The sequence below is a fragment of the Rhinolophus ferrumequinum genome, chromosome 14 (genome assembly GCF_004115265.2).
Source record: "Rhinolophus ferrumequinum isolate MPI-CBG mRhiFer1 chromosome 14, mRhiFer1_v1.p, whole genome shotgun sequence".
Classification (NCBI taxonomy): domain Eukaryota; kingdom Metazoa; phylum Chordata; class Mammalia; order Chiroptera; family Rhinolophidae; genus Rhinolophus; species Rhinolophus ferrumequinum.
Genome location: NC_046297.1, coordinates 17,653,374 through 17,681,067, shown reverse-complemented (window position 1 = coordinate 17,681,067; position 27,694 = coordinate 17,653,374). Strand labels below are relative to the sequence as shown.

The following is a 27,694-nucleotide window of genomic DNA, read 5'->3' as shown; positions in this document are numbered from 1 at the left end:
CTGGCATGTAGTAAGTGCTCAGTAAATGGTGGTGTTGTCAGTGATAATGATGGTGACAATGGTGATAACCAACCACCGTGATGGGAAACTCTCTTGATGGGAAATTCTAAAAATATCCAAATAAAGTTGAAATCTTCTTTTCACATCGATTCTCACATTCTCACATGATTTCGGATGTAACAAGATTGACTGATTGTTGACTGGAATTTTTGTGCACACTGACCACCCTTTGTGGCTACACATCAGATGGGAGCTACTCTCTGCAGCAGGAAACTGTGACCCGAGAAGGGATCATTTCTAGCAATAAGATACTTTAAATAAACTAAAACACTTTAACAATGACACAGGAAAATAATGATTAAGTAGCTCCTGGCAGCGTTGGGTTTAACATTTAGAAACTTATGGAAGTGAAAGTTTTTGACTGATGATACTAAATGCATTGGGCACATACTAACTTCAGGACAGGCTTCCCGTGTCTGGTCAACATTTGTCATTTTTAGTATTTTTTGGCTTTTCTAGAATGAGGTAAAAACAAATGCTGCGGTTGAGAGGTACTTAGACTATTTGAGCAAATTAGATTAAAGTCTGAGTTGTAGAACCTTGAAAAATGAAGTCTAATTATTTTCAAGAACAAATGGTGATTGTAACCTAGTCTGGTGGAGTTCAAGAAATGTCGGGGCTAAAAATATCACTGCATCCAAGATCAACCTTTCACAGTTGGAGAATGGGGGATCCGAGGAGCAGAGTGAGGTGCTCCATGACTACAGTGTCAGGGACACAGGTGCCCAGACGAGGTGCCTAAGCCCAGCCTAGCACACTTCCGTCAGTTCCCCTCTCAGAGGCCCTTGGAACTCTAGAACAGTAAAAAACAGCTGTAGTCATGCCATAAAGTTAATGTTAAACTTGTTCTATGTTCAGAAGGAACATTTGTTTTTCTTCAAGTAGTTTACATTTCTTCCTAAAGTTTTCTCATATTATTTAGTCATTTAGACATTTTTAAGTGTTTATGTTCACCTTCATTGAAATGATAACAAATTAGCAGTCTAAACTAATGAAGTTTGTTTTCGAGTTAGAATTCAAGCAACAACAGTGATACTCAGAAAACAGCCCTCATGTCACATGGGGCTTTGTGTGTCAGTATGAGGATTAAATGAGTTTTGTATTTTGCTGTGTATAATATGTGCTTTTTGCCCAATTTTGTCAGGGAAAAATAAGGGTGCACATTATACACGGGCAGTGCTAATTCCGTATCTATATAAATGTTTTTAATTCTTTTATTTATGCTTATGAGTTAAAAGTGTAACTCTAGAAATCAATAACAATATCCGTTATTATGCAAAATAATACCCTGGAATATGATAATCAGTCTTGCTGAGCTTACAACAAATTTGTAAAGATGAAAAGTTCTTGGCCATCTATGATGTATCGTACATTTATTACCGGTACATAAAATTTCTGGTACCTTGTATCTCTTCTTGTGTTTTGTACTACAATAATATGTTAAAAAATAAATGCTAAAATTCATTTATAATATGAAAAACAAGTACCTAAAGATAAACAAATAAAAATTTGAATTAAAGAAATTAAAACAAAAGATTTTTTTTCCCTGAAAATTTGGGCCAAAAACATGGGAGAGCATTATACGTGGCAAAATATGGTAATACGTGGAAAGAGCTTACAACAGTGAATATTGGCAATGACAGATAATAATGTTGCTGAGGCCCTTTAAGATGACTATGGATTTCTAAATGAGGATTAGTGTATTACTCTGGCCTCTGCCACAAGCAAAGTAGAGTAAATAGGCTCTAGACCAATGAGGTCCAATAGAACTGTAGTGTGAACCACGTATGTCATTTAAGTTGTCCTGTAGCCACATTACAACAGTAGAGAGAAACAGGCCCAATGTATACAAAAATGATAATTTCTATATATAATTTTTAAAAGTATTAATGAGCTATTTTACATTATTTTTTTTGGTACTGTCTTCAAAATCCAGTGCATACACAATGTTTATAGCCCATCTCAATTCAGACGGGCTCAATTTCAAGTCCTTAGTCGCCACATGTGGTTAGGGCTCAGTGTTGGATCATGCTGCCCTTGTTCTTGGCCTATTTACTTGTGAGCCCAATTTCACAAAAGCCTCCTACTTCCATCCTTTCTGAAGGTGCATGTGCTTTCTCTTGGCTCTTATTCCTTGTTATAAGATGGGTAGTCCACCACCAAGCTCATCAGAATGAAGCATAAGTACATTATACATTTAAATTTGAGTTATAGTATGTATAGGCAAGAGCTGCGTTGAATGTGTGGCTCACTCTAAAAATAGTTCATTTCAAAAGTAATAGAATAGTTATTTTTCTTTGATTAGTTTCTTTGTATTTCCCATTCAATAAACAGTGGCAAATTGTGTTGTCAAAGTAGAGGGAGGTTTATTTTTTTTACTTTTCTTCAATTTGATAAGGAAAAGGTTTGCTGCTTTACATGAGAAATACTTAGGCTTATCTTTTTAAAAAAATACTGATGTATTTATCTGGTTCAGTAAACAATAATTTTTCCCAGTAAGTATAATCATATGGCCTGCAAGGATGATTTTGATTATGAAAAGTTTGGTAGCTGAACAGAAGAATACACGTATGTCTTAAAATATTCCTTAAAACTCCTCATGAAAGACTGTATTGAAGGCATTATAGTAGAAAGCAACCCCATATTGCTTTATGCAGTTGAAAACAATTACGAACAAGTCGTACTGAAAGCTAAGTAAGTAATTATTAATCAGATGGAAATTTCTGTGTTACTTCTAAAAAGTATAATATATAAGGTAAGGTAATCAAGTTAACTTCCACGTGGAATAGTCTCATTACTTATTTTGAATTCTTAAAATATCAGTCTTGATCAATTTTAAACTGTTAGCCTGGTGTTAGGTTATGTGATGCATCAGTACACACGATTCTCTCTGGTAAGTTTTATATTGAGGCTTCATGCTTCGTGGCTCAATTTGTAAATGCACTCAGTAATTCCAGACCTTAATTTTCATATCTGTAAATGAGGAAGAATAATAAGAGCTAAAAGCGAACGAGCACATATGCCAAGCTGACACTGATCTAAACACTGATCTAAACACTTTTTTACGTGCCTCGGTTCGTCTAGTCCTCATTATCCCTCCCACCTGCCGTGACGGAGGCGCGATGGTGTCTCCATTTCACATGTTAGGAGGTGAGCTTCAGCCAAGATCATGAAGCCAGGGGTGGAGCCGTCATTCAAGCTAAAGCTGGAGCTCCTGGGGGAATTTCCTTGATACTTTAAGTTACAGAAAGAAAAAGAGGCTGAATAGAATTACTTAGAAAAATTATATATATATTACTGGAGGTGCCAAAAAAAGTGTACACATGACTTGTATTCATCTTTTGTTATGGTATATATTGAGTATTACAATTTTAATACAGTTTTTTTCCTTTCTTAAAATGTGTATACATTTTGTGGCTCTCTCTCTCTCTCTCTCTCTCTATATATATATATATATAAATATAGATAGATATAGATATAGATATAGATATAGATAGATAGATAGATGGATAGATAGATAGATAGATAGATAGATAGATAGATAGATAGATAGATTGCTTTATCTCCACATTCTCTACTTCTGTTTAGAAGTTCTCACCAGGGTATTAGGTAGTCCTGTACTATTCCAAAAAACCAAGCCCCTTGTTGACTTTAAGAAATAAAGCCAGGACTGTGGAACCCTGCCTGATGAAGTGATAAGGTTGGTCTCTAAAAGACGAATGGGTAGGGTCTGATTCAAATGAGGGTGTGACTGAATCACTCCGAGGCTCCTTACAGCGCTGGCTTTCCTTCTGTAACTCTTGGTGACTCCTGGGGTTAAAGGGGAGAGTTCCTTGTGCTCTGATTTCGAGTCTGCATTGCTGAAGCCAGGCCATGGAAATTCATTAGTGAAAAGAATATGTGGTGATATCTGTTGAGATAAGGTAGCTAAATAAAGCTTTGGAAATAAACCTCTGGCTGAGAGCAGAACTCTCAGTTCAATTGAAGTCTCTGCAGAATGGTCTAGCTCATGATACACGTTTTCCACCTTCATCTTGTTCTTTCTGGAATTTAATTGCCTTTGGAATCAATAAAAATTAAACCATGTCTATAGATCTTTGATGATATGAAGTGGGGAAAGTTCCAAATTTTGGAGAGGTAAAGAGATCGGGAGAAGGTAAAAAGAGGAGAGAAAGGCAGGGAGGGAGGGAGGTAGGGAAGGAGGGAGAGGGAGAGAGAATGAGAACATAATAGGAGGAAAACAAAATGTGGTTGTCAAGACTAGAATGCAGCCTTTGTTAGGGTAGCCTGCTACACCACTGAGATAATGATGTCTGAAATAGCTCAAATCACTCCCCTGCCTGCCCTTGGGGTTGAGCTGGCTTTCAGTGTGGGAAAGAGGACCCTAGAGAAAAATCTGAATGTTTATTTTAGCAGGAGTGTTAAGCTTCTCTTGAGATGGCAAAGCCCCTGAATGGGGAGATTACCACCAAGAATGATCTGGACAACAGATCACAGCAAGTGGCTCCTCCATGGTTAGTGCACCAAATACACAATTCCTGAGCACTGTTTACAAGTGGTGGAGACATTTTTATCAAGGAGCAGTTGATCAGCCTTCTCAGAGATCACTTTGACTCAGCTAAATGGACTGAGGGCAAGACTTTCGAAGGGTGTTTCCCTTAGTTTCATTTATCCATACTAGATTTTTATAAAAGCGACATTTGCTTATGTTTTTCCAGTACTGTTGAAATACTTCACAATATAGTGTTACGTATGTAAAAGGTTCATTGTGGGATGAGGTAAATGGAATTACGTCCTGCTGAAAGTAAAGAAGCTTGGTCATTTTCTCCATCAGGGAAAATGCAGATAACAAAATTACGTTTGGTTCTGCTCGCTCAGTTCCTCAGACTTGTTCAATTGTTACCTGCCACTCACCCAAGACATACAGTTTATTAGCTAAAATAAAACAGCCTGCCTTTTGTGTCTCTGCTGTCAGTACAGCTATTGAAGGAAATCACATAGATCCAAATTTGATCCCAAGTAGAGGAGAGAGTCGACTGAACAAGGACCGTGAATGACGTCATCGTGCGAACGAGAGCCTTTTCCTTCCTTCCTTCCCTCAAACACCGTCTTCTCTGTGTTCCTATCATAGCTCCCTGTGTGTGGGTCTATGGCTGGGTAACTGAACACTTTCGCCGTGACGTTCAACTATAATCGAATGATATTTCCAAGCCACTGACTGCAGCGTTTGACATTACCCCACGAATTCAAACTATAAAAAATTTTGTGAGTGTTCCACAGAGAAAGTTTAGGAAAGCACATGTACATTTTTCTATATTTTTGTGTTTTTCAAGAATGAATGACAATAGGAAATACTTAATCATTCATTTTAATATAATGTAGCACCCTAACTGTATTTACTTAAAAATATAAATACTGTAGTTATTTTTTGTGGATTTTTGGCACATTTTGGAGAACAAACTTGAAATCAATTAATGCAGTGAAAGGGTGAAACAATATTTCCACCAAAGCATGAAGGTTTCTGAACATTAGCACATAGCAGGAAGCGTTCACAAACATTTCTGACCATGAGGAGTATAAATAAATAACTTTGAAAATTCAGTATTTGAGAATTTGTTAGTCTTTTTTTTTGTAGTGGCTCCCAAAATAGGGGAAGGGAAAGTTGAGAAACAAATCCAGTGCTCACTGAAACTACAGACAGTAATTTGGATGGTTAACAAATTCCAAGATCCAAAAGGATGGAGATAGAATGAAAATTGGAGCCAAATTTAAAAGCCCAAATTTAATACTCAACCACGCACCTTCAAGATGACAGAGCAATGGCTTAACAACAGCATGTGTAAATATAGCTAAATTTTCCCTTGGCTGTGTTATGAATGCTAGAAAGGCTAATGCAATTCTAGGTGCATTTTCTGTGCTTCAACAAAAGCATACAAAATGAAAAAAAAGGAAGCAATAATTTCATTCTATTTTGAAGTGACACACTGTGGGCAACCAGTTGATGAAGAGATGAAGGAGAGGGCCAGAGTGGTAAGTTTTAGAAACCGTGGCACAAGAGGCATCTGGTTAGCCTTGGTGAAGGCAGTAGATAAATAATTAAAGGGCTGTTACGTGGACTCGGTGGATTACACAAACTCTGGTAGATCCAGAAGACAGAACCAGAAACAGTATATAGATGTTACAAAAAGACAGGCTTTAGTAATTTAAAGAATTTTCTAGCAGACTTCCCCCTCTGGGGGCATGGAGTGGGTTCCTCAAATTGGAAATATTCAAGAAGAGGCTGCATGGCCCCTTACTGAATAGTTCCTATGGATTGATCTAGATAAAGGTCCCTTTTAACTCTGTGGCTGTGATTCACTTGCCTTGTAAAAGAAAGCCAACTTGCCCAAAAGAAGAGAAATGCAGTGTAAAGTTTCTAAAGTGGACTTGCCATCAGTATCCTCCATTTTCACCAGGGCCTAGAGGCAAACAGCGAGGCAGCTGTCCGAGGTCCTGGAGGGAGTTGCCCTGTGTGGGAGGTTGTGCTCTGGTTTTCTTCATGTTTGTTTGTGTCTGTTTTAATGTCTTCCGGGTTTTTGGCTTTTCCATTCCTCATATAAATCTATTAACACATTCGCTCCCCACCCCTACATACATCAGGCCCTTAATTAAAGCAAAGAGAGAAATGCATAGAAAATACGTAAAAGAGCTGAACTAAATTAATACCTGGGACTTCCTCTGCCCTTTCTCAGGAGTAAACGAATCCATTTTACATTCAAAGTTAGGCTTGGCACCTAAAGTTGGACTGTTTTGCTGGATTGAAAGAGTAGTAACTCATTGCTTTGAGACAATTGTACCGATTTGCTTCTTGATTTCTTTATTTTATGCTTTCTACAGTACATACATATCCCGAATGGATATAAGAATCTTAGAAAATTATTTTTGGAGAAGTGGAAGGAACACTAAATATTTCAACTAAACAGCTCTGCAGCCTTAGTTGCACCCAGGAGCAGTGTGATGGTGATAAACCTGCCCTGTTCTCCACTCTCTATTTATGTTGCCTTTCCTATGCTACTTGATTTTTTTTTCCTTTTGGTCTCTCAGTTTTGTTTTTTTCTCCTTTTGGTCTCTTAATGGAGACAATAACAGCACCACTCCTTATAGTTGTGAAAACAAGGGAGTTAATACATGTAAAACTTACAATAGTAGGTGCATAAAAAACAAATACTAATGTTAGTATATTCTCTGGGGTCCTTAAGACCACCCTGAGGTTTGATAATTGCTAGGACTCACAGGACCCAGAAAAGCTGTTATACTCACAGTTATGGTTTGTTACAGGAAAAGAATACAGATTAAAATCAGCAAAGGCAAAGGTGCATTGGGTGGAGTCCAGGTGCACTGGACCAGCTGCAAGCTTCCAGTTGTCCATCCTCCAGTGGTCACATAGAGCTGAATTCTCTGAGCAATGATGTGTGACAACACATGCAATGTCACCAACCATGGAAATTCACACATGCCTTGGTGTCCAGGGTTTTTATTGTGGGGAGGGGGGTCAGTCCCACAGCCATGCACTGTGTGTGTAATCGACCTTAGCTATTCAGTCTTAAGTTCCTCTTCTTCTGCCTTCTTGCCACTAGAGGTCAAACTGGTATAGTGACGCAAAGCCCAGGGATACAAAAACAGGCATTCAGTATAAATTATATTGCTAACATACTATATGGCATGGCCCAAAGTCTCAGGTATACAGAGACACTTTTATCAGGCAGGATACCCTAGGATTTAGAGGAGCCAGTCAAGGGACGATCCTAAGATCTTTGAAATGTGGAGGGTTTGGGAAACTCAGGCTTACTGAGTTAACAATTTACTGCACAGATTTGTAAATTTTGCTTGCTTATGTGTACAACTTAGTTCAACCATTTTCTTAATGTTTCTAATTTTTTTTTTAGTGTGTGAACATCTATTCAATGTCTACTGTGTGCATAGCTCATAACTTTCTATAAGTTAAGGAATCATTTCAGTTTCAATCCATGTTATAAACTTAGGAAAGAAATGGTTATTACTCCAGTATGGAAGGACGCATCAGAAACTAAGGTCACTAATATTATTGCAGTAATGGTGGTAACAGAGTGCTCCATCAAATTTAAGTACAGTTACATGTCAAATACTTTATGTAGGTTATTAGTTTGAGTCCTTGTCAACAATGTGGGAGGCAGGTGATAGTTCTGTTTTACAGGTGAGAGAATCAAGGTCCAGAAAGTTTTAAGAACTCCTTAGCCAGGAAGCGGTAGAGTTTATATTTACTATCTGATCGAAAGGCTCTAAAAAGTATTTTGAAACATTAAAACTCCAACAAAATTTATTTGACTTTCCACATCTCAAGAGCCATAGAACAATTTAGACACTGGAGAAGAGTGAGAACTCGTGTTCCTTTCACCAATAGATGAGATTTCTGCAAAGAAGATTCCCAGATCCCGCATCCCATAAAAATATGGTGTAAAAGACACAAAAGTAAGGAAAACAGAGCTATAAAAGGGGGGAGAGAATTATTTTGAGTGTCGTGAGTAATAAGGGGAATATAAAATCTGAATGCCAAGGTTCCAAAATTGTTGCCACCATGAGTTGTTTGTAATCATATCTTTCTCCTTCTTTTCCCTATTAGATCTCAGTCTGTGGTAGAAGCTGGGACCCTGAAACATGAGGAGAAGGGAGAGAATGAAAACACTCAACCACTCTTGGCTCTGGACTGAAAGCCGAGTCAGCCCATGCTCCCGCATAGCGCCAGCCTTCAGTGGTACGCCACCCAGGAAGCACATGAGCAACTGACCCACATGGACACGTGCATTTGGCTTGACACAAGACCCTCTACTCCTGCCATCCAGTAATGACTGTCACGAGCTGCTGGCTGGAGCAGCCAGAGTTCAAAAAAGACTTGAGAGACACTGTTTTGTTGTTTTGTTTTTGTTTTTTGTTTTTTTTTTCAGTGAGGGGATTGGAGGATGAAGCAAGGCAGTTATGTATACAAGATTCTCCCTCTCTCATATTTATGGTATTAAATGAATTGCAAAGAGAAAAACTAAATTTGACGCACACACTGCATTAGGATAAAGATTTTTCTGAGACATCACCGGGAGATCCTCTCCAGTTTTTGCAATTTAAGAGTAAGTGCTTTTCCAAGTAGATACACCAGAATTAAATTGTGCAGACACAATTGTGAAGTTTAATGTCATACAAAGCCCTGGGACAATAGTATCTCCAGTAATTTCCATTCTTATTGAATTATTTTCTTTGACCTCATCACCAGCATCGAATTGTTCAGCCTAAGAGCATGTTCTCAGAGGTCTGGCTATTTGCAATTTGCTTGTTTTGATATCCTGCAGAAATGATTTTGATGTCACACCTTTTGTCAGGCTACCAGCTGATTATGATGAGCTGACTTTAAAAGAAGGCACACAATTTGAAGTATGATTACTTCATCTTTGCAGTGTGACTTCCCAGAGGCTATGTGTGTCTGAAGATGGTGGTAGTAGAAGGGGGGAGGGTCCCATCGAAAACACATGTCAGTGATTGATGAATCCATTCCAGTGGCCTTCACTGGGGTCACAGCAGCAGCGAAAAGTGCTACTAAAGCATTTAACCCCCCACCCTCCTGCCACCAGTTAAAAGGGTAGAGAAAGGGCCTGGCCGGTGCTGAGTGGGTAGGTATTCAATCATGGAGGAAGGCCCTTAAGGATGGGTAAATATGCAAGTAATGAAAATAAGAGAAGACTAGGAATGCAGGATGAAATGCCAAAGATCATTTCATTTCTTTGTCTATTCTCCTTAGAAATGGAGCCCTCCCCCCCACTGTCCATTCAAAGGAAATTAGATAAAAATAAAGATATCATAGGATATGATATCCTTACTTGTGCCATGTTTCCCAAAACCAGTTGTATGTTTTTAGGTATCTCTTCTTCTCCCAGCCATCTGCATGACATGGGCATCCATTAGTGTGACCAGCGGGTGCTCAATGGCAAATAAAAATAATTTAGTTGATAATGAGCAGTAAAACATGACGTTACAATTTAAGGATTTGGGAAGGTTAATTTGTTAGCTAAAAAATTCAAAGGAAAGAAGGATTGAACTGGCCGCAAATCACCCCAGTGGATATTATTACTAATCTTAACCATTTATTACATCTCTTTCTCAATGGATCTAGTGTTTTAATTTTTTTTCTACTCGTAGAGAATAATAACATAAGTAGTTTTTGTATTCCACCCTTGAAATAAAATTGAAATAGAATTAAAAATATTTCTCAACCAATTGCATCACAGTATTAATAAAACCAATTTATTCTCTGTAGACATTTCAAATAACAAAATAATAACACTGAAACAATTTTACCAATGCAGTGACTGAAACACTTTCCTTATATACCATGACATATGGAAGAAAGATGAAGAATTAAAGTGAATTAGAAAATCCATTTTATTACTTGGGTTTATAAGATAGTTGTGGAATCCAAGTATTTAAAATGCTATTGGAGTCAATTATTGCCAACCTTTGCAACAGTGATATCAATTTTAGCTTTTTAATTGGCAATATTTAGAATCCTACTGTAGTGACATGATTTTAAATACCATATTATAATTACTAAGTTAAGAGCTAGTTTTTACTCTGTTCCATAATTTCATTACATGAATGTAAGATGGTGGTTCAACAATGAGAACTTATACTTTGAATTTATGTGTATGCAATATACATACAAGAACCAAATTCAGTAAGTGACATGAATGTTACCACATGAGCATTGCATTGTATTGTTCTTTGTCAGTCATTTCCTCTGTTCAATAAATACTGAAGGACACAGATACCTTTTTATTTTTCAAGAGTCTGCTTTTTCTTCTGGACTTTGGTAATTAATTTTGCTATTTTTCCTCACATACTTCAGCTGTTTCAGCGAGACTTTTGAACACTGGCAAAACAGAAGGGAACACAAAAAGTACTTTGCAAATTCTTCTCCTGGAAGCTAATATGCTTAAGGAGAAGCAAAAGAGGTCCATTTTATTTGAAATAACTGTTTACAAATGAGATCAAGAAAGCATGCTCCTTTGTCGCTAGATGGAAAAGAAAGCACAAGTGATTTTTTACACCTGTGAATGACATTTGGTAACCTATGTGTCATTTTTTCAGCATTTTTGTTCATATTGGCTTAAAATTCAGTGCACAAATATCACCTTCTTAAAGCTAACATTTCTGGTTAGCTTTAATTTTTAAAAAACAAAATTTAATGCATTAATAATTTATTAAATGAATGACTTGTCATCTTTGGAATGAGTTGGCAAGATCATTTTTCAACTTATTTCTATGCTGTGGATAACAGTAAAGCTAAGCTATGGATAATAACTGCTATTTCAAAGTGATGCTTAAATAGCAGAAGTTTCTCAAGCCAGGGGGCTGGAAGAGTCTTGAAAACTCTTTCAAAGAGCAATCTTGACATCCTACACTCAGGACCTGGCACACTTGGTCTTCCACTCTGCCATCCTTCATATTCTTACAGAACTGTGATGGGAATCCTCTCAAAGACTGGTCCTCGCATGGACCTACAATAGGTGAAGACACTCTGGAGCCCAGCCCCGTCTCACAGACAGCACAGTGGTCCTAGCAGCCACCTATCTACTAGATCCCAAGAGAAAATGTTTACTTGGGAAAATTTTACTTTTTTAATTTTATTCAAGCCTTCATACTTAGCATTAAAATTTTTTACATGTGGCATTTGTATAACTCAATACAAAATGATTCCATGTCTAATTTCAGTGTAAAAGCTTCCTCTCAGAAAGAAATGCTATTTTGACAGTATCTCCACCACTCGCGTCGCGAGGAGAGAAATGAAGACACTTTGACTTTCAATGAAGAAAGCAAACGGACTCAATAGGGAGGGAACCGCACAGTTCATAGACGTTGGCGTAATTATGTCTTTCTCCTTTGTATTAGGAAAATAAAATTGCTTTTTTGCATGAGTATCGTTGACTGAAAATAATTAAAAGAGGGAAGTCCAAGTCCAGTGGGAAAGTTACCATTAAACAGCTAGAAATAAAGCATTTACACAGCTTGTCGCTAAAATTAACAAAAAAAGTAGTGGCACGTGATGAAAACATCTAGCTACTCTAGAAAAATATAATTGCATAGAAAAATTACAGGCTAAAGTAATCTTTTCACAGTTTCTACATATATTTTCACTGTACACTGATTTAACCTATTCTAAACGGAAAAAAAATATCTTTGGCTGGCAAGGCAGACGCTATCATGAATTCACCTGAAATACGGGCACCAGATCGGTGCTGTCACGAGATGAAATACGGCAGGGTATTTTCTAAGTGACTTGTAGCGAGGCAAACAGTCCCTTTATTGTGTTCTAACCCTAGGAGGAGGTTTAGAAAATTTCAGGCTGCAAATCAAGGGAATTAAGGGCCTTGGTGTTTGAACGTCTATGCCCACATCCAAGGACAGAGAACCAGAAGGCAGCCTCTCTCCAGTGCGCCCTGAGCCTGAATGACATGCTAAATTGCAGGAAGGCTACGTCTCTGCTGGGGTGTCAGCTCTGGGTGCCACACATCCACGATGAATATCAGCCGGAAAGACGAGGCATCTTGCCACACCTCGTGCTCGAAGGAGTCGTCAAAGATGAGCACCTTGCCTTCTTCCCACGTCCTGAAACAGAAACACATGGATTCTTGTGATTCCTGTGCCTGGGAATCGGTTTATATCTATGTATAGGAAGGTACTGTCAGGATAACCTTTGCAGTATGACCAGATAACTGGACCCCTCAGGCCGGGCTTTATTCTTTCCTTAGTGATTAAGAAAGAATTTCAGGATTCTTACCATGAACACCTATTTTGAACGCTCAGCACTGAAGGTGTACAAAGGGCAGCAGACTGGTGATGAAAGCATCCTTATTCTTGTTAGGAACTTAGGAAGGCTTGCTTAGTTGGACAAACATTCAAGAGTGTCCAGGCTCATGCCCAGGGTAACTTCCGGTCAGTGACAGCAGGGAGTCCTCCCTGGAGTTTCAGAGATGAGTTTAGACCTACATGCAGTGACCAGCTCTCTAGCTTCTCTATGCCCCATAGGATACCTGGAACGGTTTCTGAGCATCTCCAAAGCGTTCTCTTTTCAAAACATTCCATTGGTTAAAGCTCCACTTTATGGAAAAAAGTTCCATTTTATGGAAGGGTAGATGGTTTATATTTTTTATGTCATCTGTGAAGCAAGTGGGTTATCCATGGAGTGTTTTCCATCAAAACACCCTTTAGGGCCGATAGCACTGCTTCCTAAGATATCTGTACAGGAGCTAAGATCTAAGTATAGTGCAATTTTAAGTAAAGAAGTCAAGAGAGGAATCTGCAGGGCGCAATTACACAATGCCTTTCAAATCCAAAGAAAGTTTATTCACCATGCTAATGTTCTCTTCTTTTTCAAATAGGTAGTAACTACCAATATAGTAAATGCTAAGTTTTGTTTTTAAAACAAAAACTTTTTACTAGGAAAGCTTCTTTAGATATTAAAATTCCACTCAACAAGTTAAAATTGTATATCTTGGGTTAGCAAGTAACTAAAATTATAGGGGGTAAAATGCTAGCTTGATTTCAAGTTATTGCATTGTCATAAGGACATTTTCCTTAGGAAAATGATTTGTGCCTTTTTATGTTCATTACTAGGTGATCAATCAGTATTAAATTAAGTCATATTACATATTGCAGGGTTTCTCAACCTTGGCATTGTTGACATTTTGGGGCCAGATAATTCTTTGTTCGGGGGGCTGTCTTGTGCTCTGTGCAGTGTGTCTGGCGTCTACCCTCTAGATACTAATAGCACTCCCCCACCAAATGTGACAAGCAAAAAATGTCTCCAGTCATTGCCAAATGTCCTGGGAGAGTAGGGGTGAGGTGGGAGGCAAATTCATCCTAGATATATTAAAGACTCTGACAGTAAAATTTCTAAATTATTTAAAGTAACTGATAAAGTCACAAACATCCACCAAGCTCTCCCGAGCCTCCCACACACACACCTGGTGTGCTCCCTCACACGCCCAGCCTACCATCTTGCATTCGATAAACATGCATTGCTTGGCTCTTTGATAGGATTCCTCTGAAGGTTCAAAGGGTTCTATTGAAGTTCCATCCATGTATAACAAAGGACAGAAATATTCAGACTCAGGAGAAATATACAGACTCAAATAAATGACAGAGTATGTATTCATTACCATGTAAAACCAAACTTGAAAAGAAAGGCAAAGCTTAACACAAGAAAAACAAAAAATGACAAGAGAAAAAGAAGTGAAATGACTCATGGCATATACAGTGTGGTGGTCCTTTTCTAGGTCTTAGTGTCATCAGTGGGACGGAGCAATGTTAATGGGTACCACTGACAAGCCTACACTATAGGCAGACGATAAGGTGAGGGGGTGTACTCAGAAGGGAAAAGCAGGGCACCCATGTCATAGCAGCATGACTCACAGTAGCAAAAGGCGGAAGCAAGCCAGTGTCCACAGACAGATGAGTGGATATACCAAATGTGATCTCTACATACAATGGAGTACTACTCAGCCTTAAAAGCAAGAGAATTCTCACACATGCTACGAGACGAATGAACCTTTGGGACGTTACGCTACGTGCAATAAACCCATCACAGAAAGACAAATATTGTATGATTCCACATATGTGACATATGTAGTTTAATTCATATAGATGGAAAGAACGATGGCGATCTATTGTTCCGTGGGGCCAGAGCTTCAGATTTGCAAGATGAAAGGAGGTCTGAGGATGGATGATGTGATGGTAGCTCAATATGAGTCCACTTAGTGCCCAGAACTGTACATTTAAAAATAGTAAGATGATACATTCTATGTTATGTGCAGTTTACTACAATTAAGTAAGAAAAAATGGCACAGGTAAAGGGGAGTGTGTGGCACAAGGGAAAGGGGCAGAGAAGCCACACAGCATGACGGAAAAGTCATTTATAGGAAGGCAGATTTAACCCTCTTGGCTCTGCCATTACTAGTATGTGACTCGGGTGCGTCACTAGCATATTTGAGCCTTTTCTATCCTCATGTGTATACTTGATGTGAGCATGAACTTATGGTGGGCACATAGAAGATATTCAATTAATGGTAGAGAATATAAAGCAGAGGAGGAAGGAAAATATTCAAAAAATTGGGCAGAGATAAAACATAGAGGTAATAACATTGGGATGTGGTATAAAGTTACCAACAACGGCCTCAGCATCCATCTGCATGAATCAGCCTTCATTTGAGAAAACGGAACTCTTTCAAGGGGACGAGATAGCAAACATTTAAGACAATCTTTGAAATATACTTTGTGCTGCATTGACAAGTGATTCTCAGTATTTCTGTGGGTGACAGAGAATCTGAAATCTACTTAAAACACCGGAAGCAATTAAAGCTAACTAGAAAATTCTAGGTTGCACAAAATGACATTTTTTCACTAGATCCTGATAGGTATAAGAAAGGGCAAAGATTTCTTCCATCAGAAGGCTTGATGGAAGACAAATCTTGAACATTCCATTTCCATTCATGAACATAAATTCCCTGTAAAGTGGCCAAGGCTGTTAGCGCTGGAACACACTGGTTCCTTTACAGAACAGCAGTGTCTGTAAGGGTGGCACTTAAGTTACCACTCGTTTGTGGTAACAAACGAGATGTTTGTTCAGATATTTAAAATCAAATATGGACTAATGTCAACCATTGATTAAACAATTTTGAAACATCAAATCTAGGAGATATTCCAAAGGGTTGGATTTCTTTAGGGCTGTAAAGCTCATGGGGTAGTATGTCCTGTGAGACGTCTATTTGCCCTTCCATACATTTGCTCAGAAAACAGCAAAGATGCTCAACTACTTAATATAAAAGATACTGAATTACTTAATAGATCCTTAAATGTAGATTCCTTCTGAATACTTAAAAAAATGGTGTCCTTAGATCACCTATCAGGGCTAGATGACTCTAAGAGGAGGAAAGGAAGGGACACTAGCACCTTACCCACGGGATATGCAGACTGAAATGAACTGGGGCTATATGAGAGCTGTATCACCAGCCTGGGAAAGGATGAGGGTTTTCCACAACAGAAAGAGGCAGGGTACAAGGATGTCAAAGGTCCTTGGATCTCTTCTGAATAAAAAAGAAAGACTCTCATTGAAATGCAAAGAAAGAGTTTTCAGGCTACTTGCTTTGTGAAAAAAAGTTCCACTAAATATGATTAAGTTCCACTCAAGATGGCATGGGAAGAGCCATCTGAAGCAAGGATTTTCAGAGCGGCCTTTGAAAGAAGGGGCCTGCATGGCCTTGCTCAGAGGGTTCGGAAAAGCTGGACTGGGGATGGGAGGCTGCACACCTTTCCCTGGACGGCTACTTTGGCTTATTTCTATAATTTCTTACCATGATGAGAAAAGAATGCCTCTCGTTGGTTTTCAAAAAGATACAAGACTATCTGGCCACAAGACAAAGTGATATCACATAATTCCTCAATTTCTCAAATTATGATACTTAACGATAATGATATAATGGTGGCAGCACATACCTAATAACTGTAATTTTGTCATAGAATTACCATCAGTATTAATAATGCTAAGTAATGATACTAGTTGCTTATGGAGTCTTCCACCTAAAAACTTCGCAGATTGTATCTCAGTGATCTTTCTAAAACATTCTCAGGTAGGCAAATGACAGGGTTTTAATTTTCCAGGAAAGGAATCATATGGAAGCAAGTTCAGATGTCTGCAGGGATATTGTGATTCTGTGGAAGAAACAGGAAGTCACTAGACTTGCTCTGTTACAGCCCAAACCTTTAGATCACGGTACTAGGGGATATTCGTATGCCTTGATGCTATGCTGAGGTGACCAGTATGGTATTTAAACAGGCTGAGTGGAATACAGAAGAGGGTTAAAGAGTTCAGCAATAAGGATACTAATTCAGCTCTTACGGATTCTGAGCTATTGAAATTCTCCAATGGCAATGACTCCTTTGGCAATTCTGGCACACCATGGGATTGAAATGCAGAACTGCATTATCACCTCTTCTCTTCTCTCTCTACTCCTAAAACATACAGACTGAAACACACACACACACACACACACACACACACACACACACCCCACTTCCTTCCTCCCTCTCTCCTTCCCTCCCACTCTCCCTCCCTCCCTCCCTATCCATCCATCCATTGACCTACCCACCTCTACCCACTTATCTATCATCTATCTATCTGGACAAAACACTGTTCTGGAAGCTAGGACACACGCGTTTTTTTTACCTGAGTGCTGCTAACTAGCCATGTGACTGACAAAACACTTCACCTAGGGACCTTAGTTTCCCCATTTGTGCAATGATAGAGTTGGAAACGATGCTTCTCAGGCTTTTTCCAGCACCCAAATTCTCTTAGTTCTCTGAGCCAAGCTATTGGTTAGTATTTTAGTCTTCATATTACACTTCCCAAGATATATTGAACAAGCTTTCAACTGAGAAATGGGTATAGATTTGCTGATTTAATGTCAAAATATTCATTTCAACAAAAGGTGGCTAACTTCCCAAAGAATCTCTTTGAACAAGCTTTGTACACAAGCACCCCCAGTACACCTCACAAGGCTTCTAGGGGCGAGCGATTCCACAGGCTGCTGCTGGCCTTCTCTCCTCTCCAAGTAGGTCTGGGGGTCCAGACTCAGCCCTGCTGCCCACCCCCGGCTGCCTCTCTCTGTAGTTTCTGACGTCCTCCTTTTGGTCCCAGGTCACCCCAGAGCAGAGGGCTCTGTAACACAGCTAAGAAAGCCAACAGGAGAGGACAAAGAAAGGGAAGAGGGAGAGGAAAACTCTTGAGGCCGCAGAGATGGGATGCCACTGTCCCCTTCCCCTGTATCTCTATTTCGGGGTGGGGGGAACATGGGGAAGAAAAGGAGAAATGGGGGGTTTGCTATCCGCTGTGCTCCTGCGCACCCCCCTTTGCCGGCATCCCTCCCAGCCCCAGGTCTATGAAATCACAGTCCCCATTTGTGTAAGTGCCATTCCTCCACCAGCCCTGGCCCCACCCATGCCGGCTTCCTACCTCCTTCCTCTTTCCTATCTCCTTAAAGCTCCCACCCTCATTCCCGCCAGAGTGTGCCCTCCAGGTTACAGGAACTACCTCCAATGTCACAGAAGTGCTTGGTTTTACTGTCTGGAATGGAAGGGACAAAAGTCTCCATGTCTGCAGCAATCAGATAAGAGGACAATAAAAGCTCAAATATACGGAATACTATACTTAGCAAATACAGTGCTGAATGCATTTATATGGATTACGTTAATAATTAAAACCAGAAAAGGACACGTTCTTATTCTTCCCATTTTACAGATGAAGAAATCGAGGCTTAGAGAGGTTATGCATGTTGTCTAAGGATACACTTAATAAGAAGGAAAGCCAGAATTTGTACCCAGGTAATGTGACTTCAGTTCTCAATTTGCTTAATTTGAAGAAGCATAATGTTAAAATCTATTTGTATACATTTTTATACAATGTAAAAATGTATCCTGAAGAACTCAGGATACATTTTTCCCATAGAAACATTATCAAAAATAGTCACTAGTTCCAGACCCCATTAATAAAGGTCATGAGTTAAAAGCGTTTGGGGGCTGACCCAGGAAACTGCACATCATTTGATATTGCCATGGGAAAATGGATTCCAACTCTCCAACTTCTCAGCCATCAGTTCAATGAACAAATGTTTGAACACAATTCATTTTCAATGTAAGAACTGCCACTCCCTGTGGAGGTGTAGATATGTATCTATGCTTATAAGTAGCCTAAACACACCATGTTAACTAGAACAGGGGTTAAGAAACTTTACTGATGTTCTTAATTCACCAAGTTGCTCAAGTAAAAGAAAAAAGAGGACAAGATGTTACTATTCAATAACAAATGTTCAGGAAAGATATCCAGTTAAAAATGTTTTTTTTTTTTTTTTTTTGGTCCCACATGGGCAGACTTGAACGGTGATTTGTGGATAGAGTCACATTACAATTTTGATAGAAGACGGATATATTTTCTGAAACACAAGATTCATGATTTCAAGAAAACTAACAACAACAAAAAGATGGAAGGAGAGGCAAAAATATTTGGTTGTAAATGATTTCGTTAATTCAGAGCTTCTATAATGTGATTAGAAAATTTTAAGACTTACTTTATCTTCTTGGACACTTTATGAAAACAAAACAAATGTTATCTATGAAGGATTCATGGTGGATTAAAAAAATTAAGTCTCTCTCTTACTGTTAATATTTTAGCATGCTTTCCACACAATCTTCCTAATTGGAAACTTGAGAGATTAATGAAAAAACATGTTATAAAATACTTGAGGTATTTGGGAAGAGGCCATTATCTGGAAAGCAATACAGAGAGGAATTCAATGACTTATTGCCAATTCATTTCTTCAGTCTGTCGCTGACACTAACAACAACGCATGCTTTCCTGGCTACTTATCAATCTTGTCCCACATTTCAGGCTGGTCCTTCGCAGGCAATAATGCTGAGTCTCCAGGACAGTGCACGGTCACTTTTCTTTCCCTTTGCAGGTTCTAGAATGTCCTGGAGTCCCTCTTGGAGACTCGGAAGAAAGAACTCCTCGCTGGGATCATCCAAAGCTCACACAACTTGGCCAGTCCATGAGGGTGACAATTCTGACAATTCTCACTTGTTGGTGGCGGTGGCATGTTTATCCGCTGACTCAAGTTCATTCAGCTCTGGGTCAAGATGGGGCTCATGGTAACAGGACTCATTCCACAGGCCACAAAGCCTGGCCTGTCAGGGGTGACACAAACAAACAGCCCCGACAGGGAGACTCCCCAGCTGCCTTCTCTACGTGATAGCCCATTGGTCTGCAATGGAAGCCAGCATTTGCGGGGATCACCTTATAAGTATAGCCTGATCCCAATTTTATCAATAGCCGCAGCATAACCCAAAGCCCAAAACACCTGTAGAGTGAGTCTATGGGGTGGAGGCTAGGAGCACGGACTTTCCAGCCAGGCTGCCTCGGACCAACCCTGGGTCCCCACAATAGTGCCCTGAATGGTGGTGGCCTCTGCAACATAAATGTGTCCACCTGGACCCTGTGAGTGTAACCTTATTTGGAAAAGTGGTCTTTGCAGCTGTAATTAAGTTACAACCCTTGAGACGAGATCATCTTGGACTAGATCGGGCCCTCAATCCAATGATAAGTGCCCTTATAAGAAAAGAGAAAGGGAGAAGACACAGAGAGAAGGTGAGGCAATGAGAGAAGCAGAGACTGGAGCGACGCATCGAGAAGCCAACGCACACGAGGGAACGCTGGCAGCCCCCGAAACCCCGAGACAGGCAGGGAACGGATGCTCCCTCAGTCTCTAGAAGAAACCAGCCCTGCTGAAACCTAACTTCAGACGTCTGGCCTCCAAAACCAGGAGAGAATACATTTCTGTTGTTTGAAGCCCTCCGGTTAGTAGTAATTTGTTATGGCAGCCCCAAGAAACTGATACAAATATCAACACTTGCTGAGGTAACTGAGCTTGGGGAAGCTACTTAGCGTCTCCTCAGTGTTCTTAGCTGTAAAATAGGGATTTTAATAATCCCATGAGATTGTTGTGAGGATTAATGAATTAATATATGCAGGGTGCTTACAGCTGTGCTCTCCACATGGTAAGCATGATACATATTATTACTATGTTCACCACCATCACGAACACGTGTATATAAACATGGCTATTCAGAAGCATCCGGGCATTGTCTCTGAGTATTGAGATCAATATTTGCTTTTATTATCGAGATTTTCTGTGCTTTACAAACTATGTAGCAGGAAGATGCAATCAGAAAGCATCTGTTAATTTTCAACGATCACTTTATTTATAGTGCTAGAAGGTTGCATACCTGCAAGCTCCTCTTCAGACGAAAAGCACTGTGCTGTGTTTTGTAGTGATGGAATATTTAAACACGCATGCTAGCAGGAGTCGGCAATGCTGGAGAAACAGCAATGTGTTTATTGAAACCTGAAAACTACCAGACACAAATCGCTACAGGTTACCTCCTCTCCTGGAAGCTGAGAAGCTCTGAAAAATTGCTTCCTGTCGCCTAGCCCAAGGAAGCCTGATTTCTTGATGTACGTGCCTCTGTTCCCATACTAACGGTCCTTCTACAATAACAGCATGAGACTTCCAGGTTGCATGTTACAGTCTTCCTGTCCTCAGAGCTCATACACTGTGTACTATTCAGATAGCTATTTCCACTAGAAGCATTACACAGTCCTCGAATTTAATTGACCCGTTTCTCTTTCGAATAACACTCTTTTGGTAATAAAGTTCTTAGCCTGACCCAACGACCCACGAGTGAAGGATAATTAAGGATGAGAATGTGACACAACGCAAAGCCAGAACAACAGGAGGGACAGGCAGGAGGCTGCTGACCAGGAATCCGGGTGAGGCTGAAAGGCACCGATGCTGACCGGCTCCTCAGGGATGTGAGAACGTGACGCATTTCATCACCTACAAAGTCACCTGCCCGGCTCAGCCATAGGTAGGTGGGGGGCAAGTGCTTCTCAGTTGTCACTGTGCCAAACACACCATCTGCAAAGCATTGTTATCAGCAGGCACCGACTGTCCTGTGAAGCAGGTTGTACTTCAGCACCGTGGAAACTGAGGGGCTGCCAACATAAGCTTCTCATTCAAGATGACCCTCCAAGTGAGTGGCAGGCCTGGGGCTTATACGCAGTCCCTATTTCTGGCAGCTGAAGGCACTTAACCCAGTCGTGTTCGAGACGTGAGAGAGCGGTTGGCAGTCGTTTCCTTTGTCCAGTCTGGTAACCAGGCGTTTGCTGATAGCCTCGGGGTGGCGGGGGGAATCCACTTGCAGATATGCTGCTGGCAGGTCTCCCAGGGTCACTTCTGCATTTTGAACCCACCTTGGCTTCTTGGTTAGGCTTCCGACACTGTCCCCCTGCTCTCCTTCTTGACTGTCACACCCATTCTTTCAACCTGGGCTTCTCGCCACCTCAGGCCTCTAATGACCAGGATGGGTTCCATACAGCTCCCTCTCCCCACCTGTTCCTAAGTGGACTTCTATTTATTTTCATCTAGTGATTTTGTTTCCGGTTGTCTATAGGCAGAATAGATAGGAGATGCTAAAAAGTCTCCTGCGTTATCCTACAGGTACTATTTAAGTACTTAAACCAGGAGGCCATTAGACTGGGGTGGCTCCAGTGTGTTGGAAGCCTGCATCCGAAACCTGAGCCAGAGTCAACGCACTCGAATCTGAGAAAGGGAAAGTTAGGAATCGCCAGTCAGTCACAAACAGCCAACCGCGCTTCCCCAAATAAGACGACTGCTGTGCTATAACCAAATACTTTTTTTGCTTTGCTTCAGTGTTTTCACTATAAAAACCTGCCTATAAAAGGTCCTGCAGGTGGAATGCTCCTAACCACGTTTGGTGTGATGCTGCCTGATTCAAATGGATGGACGTTCAAATAAACGCTTCACAATTTTAATGGGTATCAGGTTACCTTTTAAACAGAATCTTATACCCTCGGTTGCTGAAATCACTCAGTATTCCTCGTATGTGGCCTGTAATTTTTGGCTTCTACGCCTTTGTAGATGCTGTTCTTGCAGCCTGGAATGCCATTCTCTCCTAGCTTTCAATGTCCAAATCCTTCCTATCTTTAAAAATCTCCACTGTCAAGATTCTCAAACCTCAGTGGCAAATGAGCTAGCTGCCTGTTGAACCCTCTGTAGCATTTTTATCTGTGCCTCTCTTATGACCCATGACTTGTGAGCTGTAGCACCTCCCTGATTAGACAAGTGTGGCAGAGGAAGGTCCTCCATCTGAATCATCTGTGAATCTCACATCGCACTCTGCTGCTGTGCCACGCCGGGCAGGCAGGAATCTGCCAATAACCAAATGAGTGACTCTGTACACTCCTGAACACCCGCCTCCGCCAGTCCTCTATTAAGGACCGTGAGAAATGTGTAAGAAGACAACAGCTTGGTTTCTGCTGTCTAGGAGCTTACAGCCCAGTCATAGCAATTTGGCTAATGCATACTAATTCATAAAAAGCAATGGAAGATAAAGAACAGGATTGTTGAGGCTATACGCTATACACACCCTAAGAAGTCAGAAGAGTGGTTCCTTTTTATGAAACTAAATTGGGTCTTAGTAATAGATTTATTTTGGATGAGGGAAAGAGGCGCATTCTAGGTGAAGGGAGTAATAAGAGTAGGACAGGAAAAGGCACGGGGAGAAGTAGCGCTAACAGTCCCATCTCTACTCGTGCTAGGCCTGGGCTAAGCACCTTGTATGCACTACATCATTTGCTCGTACAACAGTCCTGCACAGCAGATAGTACCATTGCCATTTCATAAGTAAGGCGGCTGAGGCTTGAGGGGATTAAGTAACTGGCTAAGGGTACCCAGGGTTCAGAGCTGGGATTTGAAAAAGGCAGCCAGCTTCCATGGCACCCTTTGACTCCTCTGGAGCAAAACATAAATATCACCAGGTGTTTTCTTTAGAAATGGGGTCTCTTTGCATTGCTAAATAAGTGAAGTAGGAAAGCAACACACACACTGTGTAAGAGGTGTGGGGCTCAGTACAAGTTAGCTGACTCTGAATGCAAGTCTGTCCATCTAGAAAGAAGCAAGAAGGCTGATGAATCAGCTGCAAGTGCTCTGGGCATAAATCCCTACAGAAGGCAGCTTCGGGATTGGGGAGTAAGTCCAGACCACCAGGAAGGACAAAGAAGGGACAGAGACTACAGACTGTGGATTAATATCACCCACCCCAGCCTATGGCAGTTAACAAAGGAAGAGAAAGAATCCAATGGAATCTAGCTTAGTTGTAACGAGCATCCCTCCTCAGAGGTGATGGATACGAAAGAAAACGACGGGAGGAAACATACTTGGTCTCGTTGGCGCATCGGATCTTGCAGCCTTCCTTGGGAATCACCAAGCCCAGGTGCATTCGGAGCCTGCAGTTCGTGGGTCCCGTATGTGGCCATACGTGAGTTCCTGGGTGCATGACGGAATATTTGATCTGTGCAGAAAATAGAACACACTGTTCTTCCACTTATCAAGGTGTGGGAGAATGGCTTAATTAAAGTGACAATACAAAATTATTGTCAATTTGGATTAGAGCCTCTGTAAGACTCAGAATTAATATTCTCATTTTATCTTTGTGAAGGAACTAAAAATAAGTACTCCCATTTTCCACAAAGCTATACACACTGAACACTTTCCACCCGCAATTCTGATGTCAACCACATGAAATTATGTTTCATTAGAAGAGAGTGAAAAAAAGAGGCATTTGCTGGGGCAAAGGAAATAACCATTTCTTGGTAAATGACAGCATTCCTTTATTGCTAATACATAATTGTGTTCCTCGCGGCAATGAAAACATTCTTGGTACCTGTCCTCTTCTGCATCCCGTTGTCTCGGGGAATTTATCTAGTAAAGAACAGGTTTTAGGAGCTCCTTTACAGGCGTTTTCATTTTTTCTTCCTAGAACAATGAATGAGGAAAACCACTGTCAGAAACAAATCACAGTAAAGCTTTAACTCAACCTGTTTTGACCATATGTGATCTATATTTTCATTCTCATTGTAGGAACGAGAAGGCTGAGTACATACAAGAAGACAATGGGGTTTGCTCCAATAAGAAGTGACTGTCAAGCAAGCACTGGAATTCTCCACCCACTGGTGGACTATCTGACGAAGGATGTCTAATGCACAGGGCACAGATTGAACACTTACTTTTCTTCCTGCAGCAGACAGCATAACTGCCCCTCCCAAAGATGTCCACGTCGTAAGCCCAGGAACTGATGAATATGTTACGTTACACGGCAAGGGGAAATAAAGGTTGCAGGTGATACTGAGATTTCTAATCGGGGGACCTTATCCTGGACTAACTGGATGGGCTCAGTGTAATCACAGGCTCCTCGAATGTGGAAGAGGGAGACAGAAGAGTCTGTCAGTGTGATGGGAATGAGAAAGATGTGGCCAGCCAGCGCTGGCTTTGAAGGCGGACAGGGACTCCAAGCCAAGGAACGGGGGCAGACTCTAGAAGCCGGCACCTCCACAAAGCATGCAGCCCTGATAACACTTTGATTCCAGTGAGACACGCTGTAGACTTGCGATCAGCAGAATTGTAAAGATAATACGTTTGTGTCATATGAAGCCACTACGTTTGTGGTAACTTGTACAGCAGCCACAGTAAACTAACACACCTGCTGTGGGAGGAAAATAGCTCATATTTCTAACCTAAACATGCATGTCTAGGACTCTATTAAAGAGTTACCTAAACATCATTTTAAATTGGAATTCAATGTATTTTTCAATGTAAGATCATCCTTTATATGTTGATAGAGAGTAGGATTTAAATGAAGAGGGGAGAAGGTCTTTGGAGCTGATGTTTTCTGAGTGACTGTGTCAGGAACACAGATTTGGGGACATCGTCTTAAGCATCCTAGACTATGCAAATTTCTTCATCATCTACAAAATCGCGTTTCTTAGGGAAGATGAGCTCAGGAATGTACACAGCATCATTTGCTCTCATGGAGGAGTAAAACACTGGATTTGTTAAAAGATAGAAATAGTTTAATTCCCTAGTTAAGATCCCTACAGGGGACTGCTACATCTAAAGCAGAGTTTAGTTTTATTTAACAGAAGTTAGTTGTGTCCTAAGACAATCATGTACTGAGGATGAGAGTTACAAGAAATGCAACTTGTAGGTATTTTCCTCAATCGATACTTTAGAAAACAGCTTCTATATCCCCATTCACTTTTTCTAAGCAGCAATCTTTTTGCCTCTTAATTAAGGAAAATGTTAGTTGCTACTTTTAGTTATTAATGGAGTACTCAATATGCGTTGAATGATAAATGTCAGTTGGAATAAATATTCCTATATAAGTTATAAAGCATTTTTAAGCCCTAGCTTTCCATGCCTTCCCACATGCAGGATCTGGGGACAGCCTGGCAAGACTCCCGGGTTTTGGGTTCTGTGCTGCTGAGGCAGTGGTTAAGTGAAGGCTGGTGGCGTAAGGAGCAACCAGCGGAGGCTGGACTTCCCACGGGCCCCTTGGAGAACAGCCGTGTCTCTCTCACCTGAGTGATGGGTAACGAATGGGTGACTTCATAGATGTGTCACTAGGATTGCCACTCGGTCTGGACTGGATTAGAGAGCACCTCTAGCCATTTAGACACATGAATGTTTTTCAGTCTGTAAACGCAGATGCTCTGTAGGGGGAGAAGCTGTGTAGGAGATGCTGTGCATTCGTGGATCGCCATTGGGAGTTTTCACTATTCACATGCTACCCTGCGGGCAGGAATGCAGCAGTGGCTCCATGGTGCTCACGGTGGGCCAGGAACCACATGTGTACCATGACTCGTTGGATGCCCACAACACTTGGTAGGGAGGCGCTACTGGTGGTGTATTTTATAGAAGAGGAACTGAGGCACCGGGGTCACACAGTAAGTGGCACAGCAGGAATTCCAGCCCAGCTGGACCCAGACTCCATGGTCTTCACCATGACCTAACACTGCCTCTCCATTACCGTTATTGTTACATAAGGTATGATTATTATGTAATAAAAAATAGTATTTATTGAATAACTATATGTCAGACCTTTCGTGAGAGCTCATTGATCCTTGTGACAAGCCTATACTTGAGACAGTAACTTCACTGCTATTTTTCAGATGAGGAATCTCAGGCTCAGATATCCCGGAACATGCCCACATCGCAGTTAACAAGTGGTGCAGCCAGCCCTCCCACCCAGGAATTGTTGGTCTCCAAAGCCTGTGCTTTAAAGCATAATTGATCATTCTGTTGCATGATGGGATAGAAGGCAGCTCTGGAGCAAACCACTCAGGTGAGGAGGAAACTGTTCAGAGCTGAACTCAGTGTGGCTTTGTTGTTGTTTTATTATTCCTCACCAATTGAAAGTAACTCTCAAGTGGTAAGCTTCGTTTCTTTGGGAAAATGGCCCTAGGAAGAGATCTAACTGCCATGCAGATGTGAAAGAATCAAATGAATATTTCATTTATATGTGAATACATTTATGAGAGAAATTCATGGAGTTGGGATTTTTAAAGGTCTTGGGTTGTATCTTTTTTAGGTTCAAGGCTCTATCTACTACTGGGATGATAACAGGTTCACCTTGCATGACAACTCTGACTAATTAAGACTGGTTACCCAGAACACTGTGTGGAGAAGGATTCAGAAGTTCAGTCTGAACTAGCTCATCCAGGAGGGTTCCTGGGATCAGTTAGCACCATCTCCTACAGACTCTGGAAGAAGGAATGACTACACATGGGAAGCATACTTGTACATTGTTGGTGACAATTAACACATGTGAGCAAAATAGATATTCTGTAACATTCATCTAGCAATTTGAGAACTTATCTGTGGGGTAAAATCCTTATTTATGTTTCTTGATTCTGTCTTTTTTCTCCAACTCAAAGAAGTTGATCATTTAAAAAGGAATAAATATACTTCAGTAGTGATTATAGTACTGATTATACCATAATTCCCAGTTACCATTTGGATAGAAAAGAAAATTCCAGATGCATCAAGGCCTTCAACTACTTAGCAGCATCTTTTCCTAACTAGACTAGACAATTCTAAGTCTTTACTAG

General features: G+C 40.6%; 2 protein-coding genes across 14 annotated transcripts in view; one reads left to right on the top strand and one right to left on the bottom strand.

Annotated features, from left to right (window-relative positions):
* CLVS1 (clavesin 1) overlaps positions 1-9,682 on the top strand; it is a 154,544-nt gene extending 144,862 nt beyond the window's left edge. The window contains exon 6 of the mRNA XM_033126591.1: positions 8,699-9,682. Coding sequence (XP_032982482.1) covers positions 8,699-8,786 — 88 coding nt within the window. The 3' untranslated portion in view covers positions 8,787-9,682. The remainder of the gene's footprint in view (positions 1-8,698) is intronic.
* Positions 9,683-9,818: 136 nt separating this feature from the next.
* The window catches only part of ASPH (aspartate beta-hydroxylase), a 202,867-nt gene continuing 184,991 nt past the window's right edge, over positions 9,819-27,694 (bottom strand). For all 13 annotated transcript variants that reach the window (XM_033126574.1, XM_033126578.1, XM_033126575.1 and 10 more), the window contains 3 exons: positions 24,472-24,563; positions 23,966-24,099; positions 9,819-12,726 (listed from right to left, as the gene is read on the bottom strand). In XM_033126574.1, the coding sequence (XP_032982465.1) occupies positions 12,576-12,726; positions 23,966-24,099; positions 24,472-24,563 (377 nt within the window). In that variant the 3' untranslated portion in view covers positions 9,819-12,575. The remainder of the gene's footprint in view (positions 12,727-23,965; positions 24,100-24,471; positions 24,564-27,694) is intronic.